This window comes from Aulonocara sp. 'chitande type north' Nkhata Bay, linkage group LG13, assembly GCF_057382095.1.
Source record: "Aulonocara sp. 'chitande type north' Nkhata Bay isolate Kocher_YH1m ecotype deep benthic linkage group LG13, A_spYH_male_GT1.1, whole genome shotgun sequence".
Classification (NCBI taxonomy): domain Eukaryota; kingdom Metazoa; phylum Chordata; class Actinopteri; order Cichliformes; family Cichlidae; genus Aulonocara; species Aulonocara sp. 'chitande type north' Nkhata Bay.
The window spans coordinates 12,629,891-12,645,339 of NC_141356.1; the positions used below are offsets into that span (position 1 = coordinate 12,629,891).

At 42.7% G+C, this 15,449-nt stretch overlaps 1 protein-coding gene across 1 annotated transcript; it reads left to right on the forward strand.

Annotated features, from left to right (window-relative positions):
• Positions 1 to 9,131: 9,131 nt before the first annotated feature.
• On the forward strand, positions 9,132 to 11,403 carry LOC147315798 (uncharacterized). Its single transcript, XM_086258754.1, has one exon. The coding sequence runs from the start codon at positions 9,190 to 9,192 to the stop codon at positions 11,395 to 11,397; it is 2,208 nt and encodes a 735-aa protein (XP_086114880.1). The 5' UTR covers positions 9,132 to 9,189; the 3' UTR covers positions 11,398 to 11,403.
• The last annotated feature ends 4,046 nt before the right edge of the window (positions 11,404 to 15,449 follow it).

The following is a 15,449-nucleotide window of genomic DNA, read 5'->3' on the forward strand; positions in this document are numbered from 1 at the left end:
TGTTATTTTACATCATGTTCTGTGAAGAATTCATTATTAGGGTTAGGTTAGGTTAGGGGTTATGGGGCAAAAGCCAGGAGAGGATGGGACAAAAGTGGAATAACTGGAAAACTAATTGGTGTAGAGGGCTGGTGTTGGTGTCTAGGCGGGGGTTTTGGTGGCTGGCGGATGCTGTGGTGAAGTGCGTGCGGCGATGGCCTTTTCGGTTCTGGAGATATGGCCAATCGGACCAAAAAGGATGGGACAGATAAGGGAAAAACAACAGAAATGAGGAGATATTTCAGTGTCGGGAGAGGGCCTGTGATGCTGGGAGATTTTGTGACAGTGCATGGTTTACCTGCGTGTGCTGAGTGCTCCCTAAAGGTCCCAGGAGGAGGAGGAAATGAGGAGGCAGCGGTCGGCTGGTTTTGGGCTGGGTTTGTGTGTGTGTGTGTTTCCTTTAGGGAAAAGATGTTCACATTGCTGATCTCTACATCGTGGCCACCGGGAAGGATCCACAAGTCAACCTGCTTCGTTGCTTGCCGGTACGTTTTTTGTTGATTTTTCTCCTCTGTGTGTATTTTTACTCATTTGTACCAATACCTGTAGGAAAACTTTAGGTCCAAGGACATCCTGCTTTTTCCAGCTTGAAGCAGGCAGGCAGGTGAAGCTGACCATTATCTGCTCTGTGTGAGTGCCCTTTGTCTTTCTTGCTCTGTGTTTTTTCATCTCATAGAAAATAATGGAGGTTGTCATGTCGTCTTTTCATGGATGATGATAACACGTCCATTTCAGGCTATATTGGTAACTGACAGACAGATACTCTTTCTGGACTCACTTCGCCCTGATGGTTTTGGAGATGATCTCTACCAAGCCATATTTAGGTTGACACTAAAGAAATGACAAGTTTTTCTGGCCTTGTTCAATGGCCAAGTGCGTTCTTTGGCAAGATCATCTAAAAGCAGCCTCATTCTTAGGCTACTTCATGATAGGGATGCACCGATACTGGTTCCAGGCCCATACGGTTCAAATGGAATCTTATCCATATCTTTTGTTAACCAATACCATGAACAGATACTTGAAGTGTGGAAAATCGGTAAAAATTTAACAGAAAATGTTTATTTTTCACCCAAATTTAGAAATTTCATTTCTATTAATATATATATTTAAAAAAAATCTTATTCACCATTATTATTTGTAACAAACACACACACAAAAATAAAACCTGCCTTCAAATTCATTCAATTTTCTGTGTGGTAGAAGTATCAGCATTGGTACTTGGTAACGGTAAATACTCAGATTCAAGGATCTGTATCATATCAGTTTGAAAAATGTATTGTTGCATCCCTACTTTATGAATTTATTTGTTAATGGCAAACATTTAATCTTTGTGTTATCTGTATTCTCTACAATGCCAGGAGAGTAGCAGCCTTTACTGACTCCGGATCCTGAATGGAGAAAACAGGAAGAGACCTTGAGGTATGTTTTCAATGCAAAAGTTTGAAAGCTCATCAGGTACATAATAATTCAATAAAAAAAAAAAAAAACTAACAGGTGCATGTCAGCTCTCTTCATTTAAGGACACATTTTCTTTTTACAGTTCTTTTCCCAGCAGTTCAATGGAAATTGCTGCGGCATCTTTATGCTGATGGTGAGAATTTTCCTTTTCGTGCCATTACTTCAAGTGATGGGATTTCCGGCTCTTTTTAGAGATCCGGCTCTTTTGGCTCGGCTCACTAAAAAGAGCCGGACCTTTCGGCTCTTCAGGTTGTTTTGTTGCTTTAATTAATTTATTATTCACAATAATATAAAATTATGCACAAAAGGAATTACTAACATAAAAACAAGTGGTTTTATTTATATATGTTTATATATAAATATATGCGGTGGCCCCTAGAGACAAAACACGCACAAACTCCAAAACACATTTCTAGCATGAACTGAACTTCCAAAGCAGAGCTACTAGATCACTTAAATTACACAATTGAAAGCATGTGTGTATTGTTTGTGTATTTATACACAGGCACTCAAATATATTCAAATAATTAAAAAAAAAAGTTCATCTACCTGTTACTATCACACACCAAATCTGGTCGTTGGTACTTGCTGGATTGTGTAGCCACAAGATAACAAAAGCGCAACACTGCGCCCAGCATCCTGGAGCACTTCTGTTGTCTTTTGTAAGTGTTTTGAGTTTTTATGCGCTTCTGAGTTTTTACGTGCTTCGGAGTTTGTACGTGTTTTGGAGTTTTTACGTGTTTTGGAGTTTGTACGTGTTTTTACGTGTTTTGGAGTTTGTACATGCTTCAGAGTTCGTACGTGATTTGAAGTTTGTATGTGCTTTGTCTGTAGGGGCCACTGTAAATATACTTTTATTTATTCACGCCACATAAAATGTAATAAATAAATCATATAATACAAAAATCAACTATTCACATTTCAACTTTTAACTATTTAAATTTTCAGCTTTTTCCTTTTACAAATTTAAAGTCAAACAACGCAAAACACTGCAAACCACAACACAATTAAATATAAATTATAATATGAAAACACAAAGAACATGCATATTCTCTGTCATATGGACCTGCATGAATAAACTTTCTCAATCCTTTATCATCTGCAACCGAAAATAGTTGTGGATGATTACTATACCTTTCTAACGTGATGTTGTTGTCCCTGGCTCTTTCTCTCTCTCTCCCTCCTGCTCTGTTCCTGTGCTACTGCGAGTGTAACTACCGCCCCTCCCCCCTCTTCCCAGCGTAAAGCACAAGGCTCGTGTGCTGAGTGAAGCGGGAAAAAAGTGCGAGAGAGCGGGTGAGAGAAAGAATGTTTATATGTTCTCTTTCTCTCTCTCTCTCTCTCTCTCTCTATATATATATATATCTTTTGTATATAAACTATAAACTTTCATCTTCAGACAAAAATTATATGACTTAAATTACTTAAAAATTCTGCCTGGTTTTACGTCTCTTTGTTTCTGTAACATAAATAACGAGCCAACATTTTCCTCACGACACCACTGATCAGCTCTATGGACCCTCAGTTTACCTGTACACATCCATCTCACCTGTCAGCTGTTTAACACCTGCTGATGATTCAGGAAGCACGTCCACGTGTCCTGGTGTTAGTCTCCTGTTTATTGCAACTGCTGTTCAATATAATGTAATGTCGACACAAAATTGTGCACAAAATAAGTAAATAATAATAATAATACATTTTATTTGAGGGCGCCTTTCAGAAACCCAAGGACACCTTACAAAAAACACAATTAATAAAAGGAACAATAGTCATAAAAAATAAGTTAAAATTACAAAACAGAGCGTCACAGCAAATAAAATCAGCATTAAAGCGAATAAGCCAGTTTAAACAGATGTGTTTTGAGCTGTGTCTTGAATGTAGAGAGGGAGTCAGTATTTCTTAGTGCAGGAGGAAGAGAGTTCCAGAGCCGAGGAGCAGAGCGACTAAAAGCTCTGTTCCCCATAGTAATGAGGTGTGAGGACGGAACAGTAAGATGAATGGCAGATGATGATCTGAGAGGGTGGGAAACAGTGGTGATATGGAGTAGGTCACACAAATATGAAGGAGCAGTTTTATGGATACACTTGTATGTAAGAAGTAAGATTTTAAAATTTATCCTGGCTTCTATGGGCAACCAGTGAAGCTGCTGAAGAACTGGGGTAATATGAGCACTTAACGGAGTGTAAGTTATGACCCGAGCTGCGGAATTTTGAAGAAGTTGAACTTTATGAAGGGACTTTTTAGGGAGACCAAATAGGAGGGAATTACAGTAATCAATACGGGACGTAATCAGACTATGGACAAGGAAGGCAGCAGCATGGGGGGTGAGGAAGGGACGGAGTCGGTGAATATTACGTAAATGGAAGTATGCAGACCGTGTTATGTAATTAATGTGAGACTGGAATGAAAGAGTATTATCAAGTATGATACCCAAACTCTTAACCTGAGGGGAGGGAAGGGTGGGAGAATTTTCAACGTTAATGGAGAAGCTGTGGGATTTGGTTAAGATAGATGGTGTACCAACAAGTAAAACTTCAGTTTTATTACTGTTAAGTTTAAGGAAATTGGAGGAAAACCAAGATCTAATCTCAATAAGACAGTCTGAGAGGGAGGTGGGTGGGAGGGATGAATTGGGTTTAGAAGAAAGGTAGAGCTGGGTGTCATCAGCATAACAGTGAAAATTTATATTATATTTTCGGAATATATATCCAAGAGGAAGCATATAAATAATGAATAAAAGAGGCCCCAATACTGAACCCTGGGGCACACCAGCAGACACAGGACAGAGAGTTGAAGAATGAGATTTAAGTTGGATAAACTGAGTGCGGTCTGAGAGATAGGAGGTAAACCAGGTAAGTGGAGTATGACTAATACCGATGGAAGCTAACCGGTTCAGGAGAATATTGTGAGAAATGGTATCAAATGCCGCACTAAATGCAGTTTGTTTCCTGAGCGCAGACCTGCTGTTTCCCTCAGAGTGACTGTTCTGGGTTAAAAATGACAGACTTTAAAAGGAGGCAAGATGGACACTGAGAAAATTACACAGCACTTTATCAGTGGCTGATATCCAGTCACCATCTTTAGCAAACACCAGACTGTCAGGTGACGTTTACGTCACTGTTTTATTTGTTTCTTGGAAAATCATTTTGGCTCAGATTAAAGTCAAGTTTTATAACTGTACAGTTTTACTGAAGTTCAATGTCATACTGCAGAATACGTGTTAGACTGAACCATTCGCTTTTCTTTATTATCTGCTGTTCATATGTACAGGATTTTTTTCAACCATGAATTTTGAAATAAAACTAACATGAAAAATCTTTTTTATACAAGGAGAAGAGAGAAAGCGCTATCCACCAGGAGAAGCGTCTGAACCTGCATGCTGTTTGTGAATACTGAAAGACTCCAGCCTGTCTAGAAATACTTACATTATCTGTTTTTTAATATTTATTCAACTGTACTCTAAGCACAATTATCTGTTAGAAGTTTTGGGGTTTACTAAATTAAGAAAAAAATCAGATTACTGTATTTTTCGCACTATAAGGAGACTTAAAATCCTTTAATTTTCTCAAAAAAAATGTATGAATTCTGGTTGAATTCTCACTGACTACAAACCTATTTTATGTGATTTTTATGTTTCAAAAAAACTGCCCAAAACTGTTTTAGTACGACTTTGGTAAGCTACAAAGCTGAGCTTCCCAGAGTAATCTCAGCCCAAAACGCCATCCTTTAAGGTCCCAAAGTCATACAAACGCTGCGGCATCACTGAGAGTTAAAAACTGTCTAATTTATTTCATCTGTAATGATCAGCATTGCTGCTTTACGGTGTAACAATTAAGTTTAACATCCAGGCATCCATGAAAACATTCATACATTCTTATATTGTTATATAATTCTATACTGTGTATTGTGTATTTTGTTGTACAGTGATGTTATTTTCAACTTTAATTTATATATTTTATCTCATTCTTTCGCAGTTAAATTTACCCTTCATTCTAATTTGTGTTATAGTTATTTCATTTTTAACCTTAATTTTTTACATTTTATTCCTTCCTAGTTAAATTTACCCTTTTTAATTTTTTCATATTTATTTCCTATCTTATTCATAGCCTTTTCCTTTTTTTTCTTTAGGTCACGAGCAGTTGTCTAAGCATTTCACTGCATATCGTACTGTGTATGACTGTGTACGTGACAAATAAAATTTGAATTTGAAAACAGAATTTATTCAATTCAATTGAGTTAGAAGTTAGCAGGAAGTTAGCTCGCTAGTTTCCACCTAAACATGATACAGCATGTTCTGAATGAGAGAGTTCTAATAAGAAAAAGAAAACAATACATCTCTTTTATCACTTCCAAAATGATTGAAGACAGAAAACTAATCAGCAGTGACATTTGTATGGTTACAGAAGTTGGACTAGCTGGTATATAATGATTTGCTACGTGATCACTAGCGGCACAGCTATGTTAGCATAATATAAACACAGTGATGCTGGAGGATGAATGCTAACTTTTGTTCAGAAGAATTACGGAGATAATCCATCCACAATACATCCATATACTGTAGTGATGGGTCGTTCGCGAACGAAATGGCTCTTAGAGCCGGCTCTTTGACGTGAACGACGCGAGCCGGCTCCTTATCGCGAGCCGTCACGTGGGGTTTTTTTTTTTTTTTTCTTTCTCTCAGCCTCTCTCTCGCACTTTTTTTCCGCTTCACTCTGCACGCGAGCCTTGTGCTTTACGCTGGGCAGAGGGGGGAGGGGCGGTAGTTACACTCAGTAGCACAGGAACAGAGCCAGAGAGAGAGAAAGAGAGGCAGGGACAACAACATTAGAAAGGTATAGTAATCATCCACAACTATTTTCAGTTGCAGATGATAAAGGATTGAGAAAGTTTATTCATGCAGGTCCATATGACAGAGAATATGCATGTTCTTTTAGTTTTCATATTATAATTTATATTTAATTGTGTTGTGGTTTGCAGTGTTTTGTGTTCTTTTCACTTTAAATTTGTGAAAGCAAAAAGCTGAAAATTTAAATAGTTAAAAGTTGAAATGTGAATAGTTGATTTTTGTATTATATGATTTATTTATTACATTTTATGTGGAGTGAATAAATAAAAGTATATTTACGGTGGCCCCTAGAGACAAAGCACATACAAACTTCAAATCACGTACGAACTCTGAAGCATGTACAAACTCCAAAACACGTAAAAACACGTACAAACTCCAAAACACGCAAAAACTCCAAAACACGTACAAACTCCGAAGCACATAAAAACTCAGAAGCATATAAAAACTCAAAACACGTACAAAACACAACAGAAGTGCTCCAGGATGCTGGGCGCAGTGTTGAGCCTTTGTTATCTTGTGGCTACACAAGCCAGCAAGTACCAACGACCGGATTTGGTGTGTGGTAATAACAGGTAAATGAACTTTTTTTAAAATTATTTGAATATATATATGAGTGCCTGTGTATAAATACACAAACAATACACACATGCTTTCAATTGTGTAATTTAAGTGATCTAGTAGCTCTGCTTTGGAAGTTCAGTTCATGCTAGAAATGTGTTTTGGAGTTTGTACGTGTTTTGTCTCTAGGGGCCACCGCATATATTTATATATAAACATATATAAATAAAACCACTTGTTTTTATGTTAGTAATTCCTTTTGTGCATAATTTTATATTATTGTTAATAATAAATTAATTAAAGCAACAAAACAACCTGAAGAGCCGGTTCGGAGCCGAAAGAGCCGGCTCTTTTTAGTGAGCCGAACCGAAAGAGCCGGATCTCTAAAAAGAGCCGGAAATCCCATCACTAATATACTGCAACCACACCGGAATAGAGCAGTAGTGAGAGAATTCTAGTGATGTGTTGGTCACAAACGAAATGGCTCTTAGAGCCGGATCTTTGACGTGAATGACATGAGCTAAGGAGCCGTGGTTTTTCTCTCACCCCCTCTCTCTCTCTCGCACTTTTTTCCCCGCTTCACTCAGCACGCGAGCCTTGTGCTTTGCGCTGGGCAGAGGGGGGGAGGGGTGGTAGTTAAACTCGCAGTAGCACAGGAACAGAGCTGAAAATTTAAATAGTTAAAAGTTGAAATTGAAGAAAATATAATCTGATCAAACATTATTCAGCTTTAAATATTGTTCAGCTTTAAAGTTACTGTGCAACTGTGTAATAAAAATGTGCTCACGACTTTGGCCTTGAGAGCGATAAGAAGCGATCGCCTCATCCTGCAGGTGCAAGATATCTGCAAGCGAAGAGACTAGAACACCCAAGGCCGATTTCCTTTTATGGAGTTGTTTTTCTGCTAATGCAGCACTTTCCTCACAACCCCCTCCTGTAAGTTTTAGAGAATATATACCCATCCTCACAGCAAATCTTGGGAATCTCCTGATGTGAGCTGTGTTGAGAGGTTGTCTCTGTCTCAATAAAAGTTCACTGATTCCCCATCTGCTGCAGGTGTCCGGTTGTCTTCATTCTCCGCCAGCCTGGTTAAGTCAATTCCTCCTTAACATCTAAAAGAACCTATTTAATGAAGGAAGACGGGTTCACTTTGTGTTTAATATTATTCTATTGCTGTTGTTGTTTTTTTTGTATCCTTCAATTGGCGTCACGAACAGGATCCGCTCCAGGTCAACTGGAACGGATGGGAGGACTTCGGCCGTGGTCTGAGTGAACGGAGTTTGGACAAAAGCTGTGTGCACACAAAAACAAGGTAAGCAGACCTTTTATTTCTGCTATATTGAACATTATGAAAATACTTAGTGTCCAAACTCCTAGTAATTCATAACCAAAATTGTCTGGCTTACTTAAGGCTTGTTGAGAATCAGACAAGTGAATAAGAAATAAGTGAATAAGAGATAAGTGAATAAGAAATAAGTGAATAAGTGAATAAAGATAAGAGTGAACTGAGGTCTGACCACGGTTGCAGCCGACGGGTTGCTCTCCGGTGTCGGATACATACCTCAGTGTAGGTCTGGGACCTTGAAAGGGTTTATTAGTAACGCCTTTCTAAACAAATTAAAAGGTTAAAGGCCTTGAGAATATTTTTTAGTAATATTCTCTAAACTACAGAAGGGTTAGGAAGGCCCAGAGGACTTTATTAGAAAAGATCCTCTAAAACTTAAAAAGGAGAAGTACTGGTTGGAGTCCAAAGGAGGGGTCCCTTTGATCAATAGGAGAAAACGGATCTCTTCTTAAAACCCCGATGATTTTAGTGTTTTAAATGTTTTGATGTTCTGTTTGATATTGGACACACATAAATACACGCTGAATGCTTGCTGTGGAACACTGGGCAGGACAGTTTGGTTCTCCGTTGTTCACAGATTACACAATTAAAGGAACTAGGTTCCTCTTTTGGTTAAAATAATACACCACACATAGAATTTTTTTTTACACATTTATTACATACATAAGGAGGGTAATGAGTGACTGCAGGTAATGTATGAAGTGTGAATGAGACGTGTGAACAAGGTGACAACCAACTAGCACCCCTACCAGGAAGCTCTAGGCAAGGTTACCCGCCAGACTCCGGTTTGGTAGAAGCTTGGTAACACCTGAAGGGATATTTCAGTGCTGACTCACCTTTAAAGCAGCGCCCCAGCTGTTAGTGCCTAACAGAGGCAGAAACCCAGCTGGCCCAAAATTCTCCTTTAAAATCAATAAAAGAACACTCCTCCATTGACAGTAAAATGGATGGAGAATTAGATCGAGAAACTAATGATGATGGTTGGGGTCCCGGTGTTATTCTTAGCACATTGGGAGAACAATTAACATGTGTTGAGACAGTCATCAACTCCACACACCAGCCTAAAGAAGCAAAAAAGCAGAAAGAGTCATTGAGGAAAACAGCTGAAAGGTTAATGAAAGAAAAGGGAAAGGACGAGGGGAGTAGTGGTAACTGGGGAATAATTTGGCAGAATAAGGCTATGCAGGCAAAAGAGAAAGAGGAAGAAGCCAACTCAGCAGCAGCAGGTGCAGGTGTGATGAGCGGGGTGAGACACAGAAAGGAAGCAGATAAGCACGCAGGCCGCAAAGCTAAATTTAATCACTGGGTGTGTTTATGGGAAACTGCAAAACCACACATGAAGAAAAATAGGTCTCAGCCACCTCCCTATTCTGCCTCAACTCCTCCCTCAGCAGGCATATATCCGGTACTTAATATCTCTGGTGGAATAATGACTATTGGAGAAGAACCGCCCGTAGCTCCAACTCCCATAGATACCAAGCATTTTTGCCCAGGAAGCTCCTCTCTGTCGGCGACATCCTCAGCTAGTAGTAGAGCCCCCTCTTCTATGTCCCATTGTTTTGGAACCGGATCTGAGGGCCTAACTGACCCCCCTGCGAGCGCACCATTTGCGGTTCGAATGAACAGACAGGAACCCACTGAACAACAATTAACTGATCAAGAAGCAGCATTACGCAGCTGCTTAAATGAACATAGGTCAGTGGTCCAGGTGAATAATCGTGTTGCGTCAGCCCCTCTTTCCCGGTCCAACCCCTTTGCCAGCACTCCTGTCGCTGTTAAAGGAGATCTGACCGCTACTGCAAAAACTGAGCCTGGCACTTCACCAAATGTCACAGTTACCATGTCTTTGGTGGGCCGTCAGGATCCGGAAACACAGATGAATTTAGCCCACGTTTTTGCTGACACTGCTACCCCACCAGGCGGGGAAGAAACTGAGGATACTGATGATGAACTCAGTGACCTTAACAATACACCCCCCTCTACCCCTCCCAGTTTAGGATATCAGACTAGATCTAAGGGCCCTGTGCCTCAGCCTCCAGGCATATTTCCCCTGGTCCAGACTAAAGCGCAACGTAGACCAGTGTATCAACCTTATTCATTCGGAGATGTCCAGGCCCTAGTGGACAAACTCCCTGACATAACGGAGGGAGGGAATGCCTGGTTGGCTGGTTTGGATAAATACACAGCTGGACAGGACCTCGCACTGGGAGATTTTAGAGCTATTATAACTAGGTGCACATCCCGATCTCAGGCAGCGGACCTGGAACAAAATGCGGGTACTACCATGCATGAGAACGAGGTGCCACTAATGCAGGCCTTGAGGTTTATTGGACCGGCCCTGCGCAAACAATTCCCACCCAAAAATCAAGGCACCTTACAGAAATTTAAATGGGAGGGAAAGCAAAATCCCACCCATTATCTAAATCAGGCTGTTGAAGACTGGGTGAACCATACAGGTCATCACCCCAGTAGGACTTGTTCACAGAGCATGTGGTTTAGAAGGGCGGTGCTGAGGGGCATTCCGGAGTCAGTAAGCCAGAAAATGGAGGATAATCCTGATTTGCAGGACTGTGACTTTGCAATCTGGAAGAAACATTTGATTTTTAATCTTAACAAAGTGCAGATTAAGTCTGATGATAAAGCGGAGAGCGTCGAAGATTTACAGTTGCAACTGTTGAAGGTTCAGCTGCAGAAAGCTAAAAACGACCTGGGTGGAAAAGGTGACAAGCCTAAAAAGCAGCTTGTGGCCGCTGCGGCTCCCCCTCCTGGTCCAGTTGCCCCTGATTTGTATCCGAACCCATGGCCAACTGATCCACAGCCCCCCCAGTATGGTGCTTATCACTCCCCGGCCCCTTATGGGCAGAGAGGTTCCCCATTTGGAGGAAACAGAGGTGGTTTCAGGGGAAGGGGTCAGATGGGAGGTGGTAGGGGAGGCCAGATGTATGTTTGTTTCCGGTGTGGACAACCTGGACACTGGGCTAAAGCGTGCCCTTTGAACCCGGCTGCTGGAAGAGGCAGGGGAGCCCGTGGTGGGCCCTATCAGCATCCTGGCCACAGAGGTGGACCTCGTGGTGCTGTAGTTGGAGTGCCCCCGGCCCCACAGATGCCTGTGATGGGGTGGGAGTACTACGAGGGTGGTCCCCAGCTATAGGACACCCCACAGACTGCCCAGGACGGTGAAGGGACAACGGCGGACCCTATGCTGTCCATAACTGTAGATAGAAGAAGAAGCAGCTTTTTAGTGGACACTGGAGCTACGTACTCCACCATTAAGGATGTTGCTCGTGAAAGACTTACTGACAGAGTGATTACAGTGGTGGGCATATCTGGGGAACCTAAAACTCTGCCTTACACCGTGCCCCTCCCCACAACGGTTGGAGATCAGACCTTGTTACACAGCTATGTTTGTTCAAAACAGGCGCCTGTGAATTTACTGGGAAGAGACTTGTTGATTAAATTAGGAGCCACAATACTCTGCTCTTCACAAGGCCTAACTGTGACTCTCCCTACTGGGGTTGTACTTCCCTGCTCTGATGGGCCAGAGGGAGGTGGTCAGTTTCTGCTGCAACCCTCCTCCTGTTTGGCGGACTCTGCTGACATCTACTGGGCATTATTGGAAGTTGAAACACCTGCTGAACCAGGAGTTTGGACTGCTTTTCAGCAATGGCGGCCGTGGCTCTCACTCCTACATCCTTATGTCCCTCCCCCTGACCCACCTCATGTTACACTGTTTTATGACAGGCATGACACCACCTGGTACCAGCACATGTTCCAAAAGCAGTGTGAGGGGCGGGCTTGGTCTCTGAACATGTCGTGCATTTTTGCGGCACCGGAGGGAGTGGCAGCAGCGGTTACTTTTACAACAGATCAATTACAGTGGTACATGATGTCTGATGAGGCAGCTCCCCATGTGTCACTGGCCTTACATCCTGGACACCAGGCTAAGGAGCTGGGTGGAATGGTTAAACGTTCCCTTGCGGCCACTGACTGGACACCTACAAAACTCCCACAGGTTTTGTTTTCTCCATCTACCAAGACATACCAAATTTTAAATGATTGCTTTAATTCCTCAACACTGCAACATGGAGTGGTCAGCGGGTCACATGGAAGAGAACACACAGACCACTGTGATGCTGCGCCTTTACTCGACTCTCTTCCAGATTGTTTGTGGTCCCTTGGACCCACAGATGTAGGTTTAGTTGATGTGGAGCCAGTCTCTTTTCAACTGTCATCTGCTACCCCTTTGTGGCAGCCTCAGTACCCACACAGACCGGAGGCTGAGGCTGGGATTGCAGAAACAATTTCTGGTTTGGTCACTGCCGGTGTCTTGGAGCCCTCCTGCTCTAAGTGGAACACGCCCATCCTACCCGTTGAGAAAAAAGGCACGGGGAAGTTCAGAATGGCACATGATTTGAGAAGGATTAATGCCTTACTTGGCACTCCTACTTTGCCTGTGCCTAATCCTTATGTTGCCTTGACCAACCTCCCACCATCTCATGCCTGGTTCACCTGCATTGACTTGGCTAATGCCTTTTTCTGCCTCCCACTTCGTGAGTCACTGCGTGACATTTTCTCATTTACATTTAGAGGCCGACAATGGCGTTACACTCGCTTACCACAGGGATTTGCCCTCTCCCCAGGACTGTTTAATCAGTGTTTGAAAGAACTTTTACAAACCAGCCCACTACCATCTGACTGTATGTTAATACAATATGTGGATGACCTTTTGCTGTCTGCCCCCACGGCTGACATCTGTTTGGAGGCCACCAGAGTGGTACTTCACCACCTGGCCAACACAGGTTTTAAAGTGAGCAAAAACAAACTACAGATTGCAAGAAAACAGGTTTCTTTTCTAGGCCGCATGGTCTCACAGTCCGGTATTTCCTTGTCCCCAGAACACAGGAACTCCATTTTGCACCATCCAAAACCTCTAACTGTAAAAGACATGTTGTCATTTTTGGGCCTGACTGGTTACAGCAGGACCTATGTCCCAGACTATGTTGGCCTTACTTCCCCTTTGCGCGTTTTGGTAAATGAACAAGGCATGAGAAACCTCTCTGCTCCCCTCTCATGGACTACAGAAACAGAACAGGCGTTTATAAAGTTAAAACAACAGCTTTCTGTCGCCTCTGACCTTGCTGTGCCAGATTATGCTTTGCCTTTTCATCTTGATGTTTCTGGAACTGGAACCCATATCAATGGTATCCTGTTCCAGAAAAAAGGGGGAGAGAGAAAAGTGTTGACATATGTAAGCGTAATGCTTGACAACACTGAAAAACGCCACCCACCGTGCACACAACACGTTTCTGGACTTGCAAAAATCATTCAGAAAACAGCACACATAGTGATGAACCACCCACTAAAAATTTTGACATCACACAGTGTGGTGGCCTACGTCTCCTCACAGGCCTTCACACTCACTTCACTCAGGCAGAGACGCCTCAGTACCATTTTGGAAGCACCACACATCACCTACTCACATGAAGGCATAAACATGGCTGATCACATGGGATCAGGGGAACCACATATGTGTGAAGAGGTTGTGCAGGTACAGGAGAAAATCAGGCCAGATTTGCAGGCAGAACCTCTAATGGATGCAGAAAAAGATTGGTTCACAGATGGATGTTGTTTCAGAACTGAAAGTGGAATGTTGAAGGCTGCATGGGCAATAGTGGAACAGACAGACATGAGATGGAAAACAGTGAAAGCAGAGCAGTTGACAGGACAACAGTCTGCACAGAGAGCTGAACTGAGAGCGGTGATTGAAGCCTTAAGGATGGGAAAGGGACAGAAAGTGAATATATACAGTGATTCAGCTTATGCTGTGGGAGCAGTGCATGTGGAGCTCAAGCAGTGGCTAAGAGCTGGTTTTTTGACAGCCAGCGGAAAGCCTATTAAACATGAGATAGAAATGAGGGAATTAGCGGAAGCACTGTTGTTACCTGTTAAGGTGGCAGTGGTAAAATGCAAAGGACACAGTGCCGGATTGGACTTAGTGGCATTAGGTAACAAACAGGCCGACTTAGTAGCTAAGCAGACAGCTGGTTACTTACCCTCCCTGATTATGGTAATGGACCCAGAAGCCACACCCCCTCCAGAAAGACCACCCATACAACTAGGCCTAGCCACAATCAGAGAGTTACAGGACAAAGCCAGCCCCCAGGAAAAATCATTATGGGTAACAAGAGGGGCCACAAACACAGATGTTTGGCGTGGCCCAGATGGAAGGCCCATTCTACCGCCAGGGGTCAGACAGACAGCAATGGAAGAGGCACATGGAGTGGGGCATGTGGGACCTGCACAAATGATGAGGAACTTAGCCGCCTGGTGGCACCCTTATCTAAAAGACATGACAAAATACATGGTTAAAACCTGTAAGGAGTGCAACCAATTTGGAATCAAGCCCGCCTTCAAGCCAATAGCAGGGTACTTCCCCATCCCACTTTGCCCAGGGAAAGAAATAATCATTGATTACACAGACATGGTGGACAGAGTAGGTAGTTACAGGTACCTGCTGGTGGCTGTGGATGCATTTTCAGGTTGGCCAGAAGCCTGGCCGACAGCAAGTGAAAACAGTGGAACTGTGGTGAAGTGTCTGATTAATCATTATATACCACAGCATGGGTTTCCCGAGGTCATAAGGTCGGACAATGGTTCACATTTCAGGAACCACGATCTGCAGAGGGTTGAAGCCGCATTAGGTTTGAAACATAAGTTTGGCTCAGTTTACCACCCCCAATCCCAGGGGAAAGTGGAAAGGATGAATCAAACTCTAAAAACTAAATTGGCTAAAATCTGTGCACAGACCAAATTAGATTGGGTTAAGGCATTGCCTCTTGCATTAATGTCCATAAGATGCTCAGTAAATCAAACCTCTGGTTACACTCCATTTGAGTTGGAGCATGGCAGGCCTTTTCCTGGCCCCTCCTCTCGCCTGTTAATGTCGGATGAAGCTGATTCAGACCTCGATCCGAGGACATATTATAACATGCTCCGCAGTTTTGTTGCCCAGTATTCCTCACAGGTCGCTGAAAGAAACCAGCAAGAGCTGAAAGAGGCGGCTACACCTGGAATGGACTACGTCCTCCTGAAAGTCACAAAGAGAAAGTGGGCTGAGCCTCGCTGGACAGGCCCTTACCGCATAACAGAGCGGACCTCCCACGCTGTCAGGCTCGAAGGGAAAGGTGACACCTGGTTTCATTA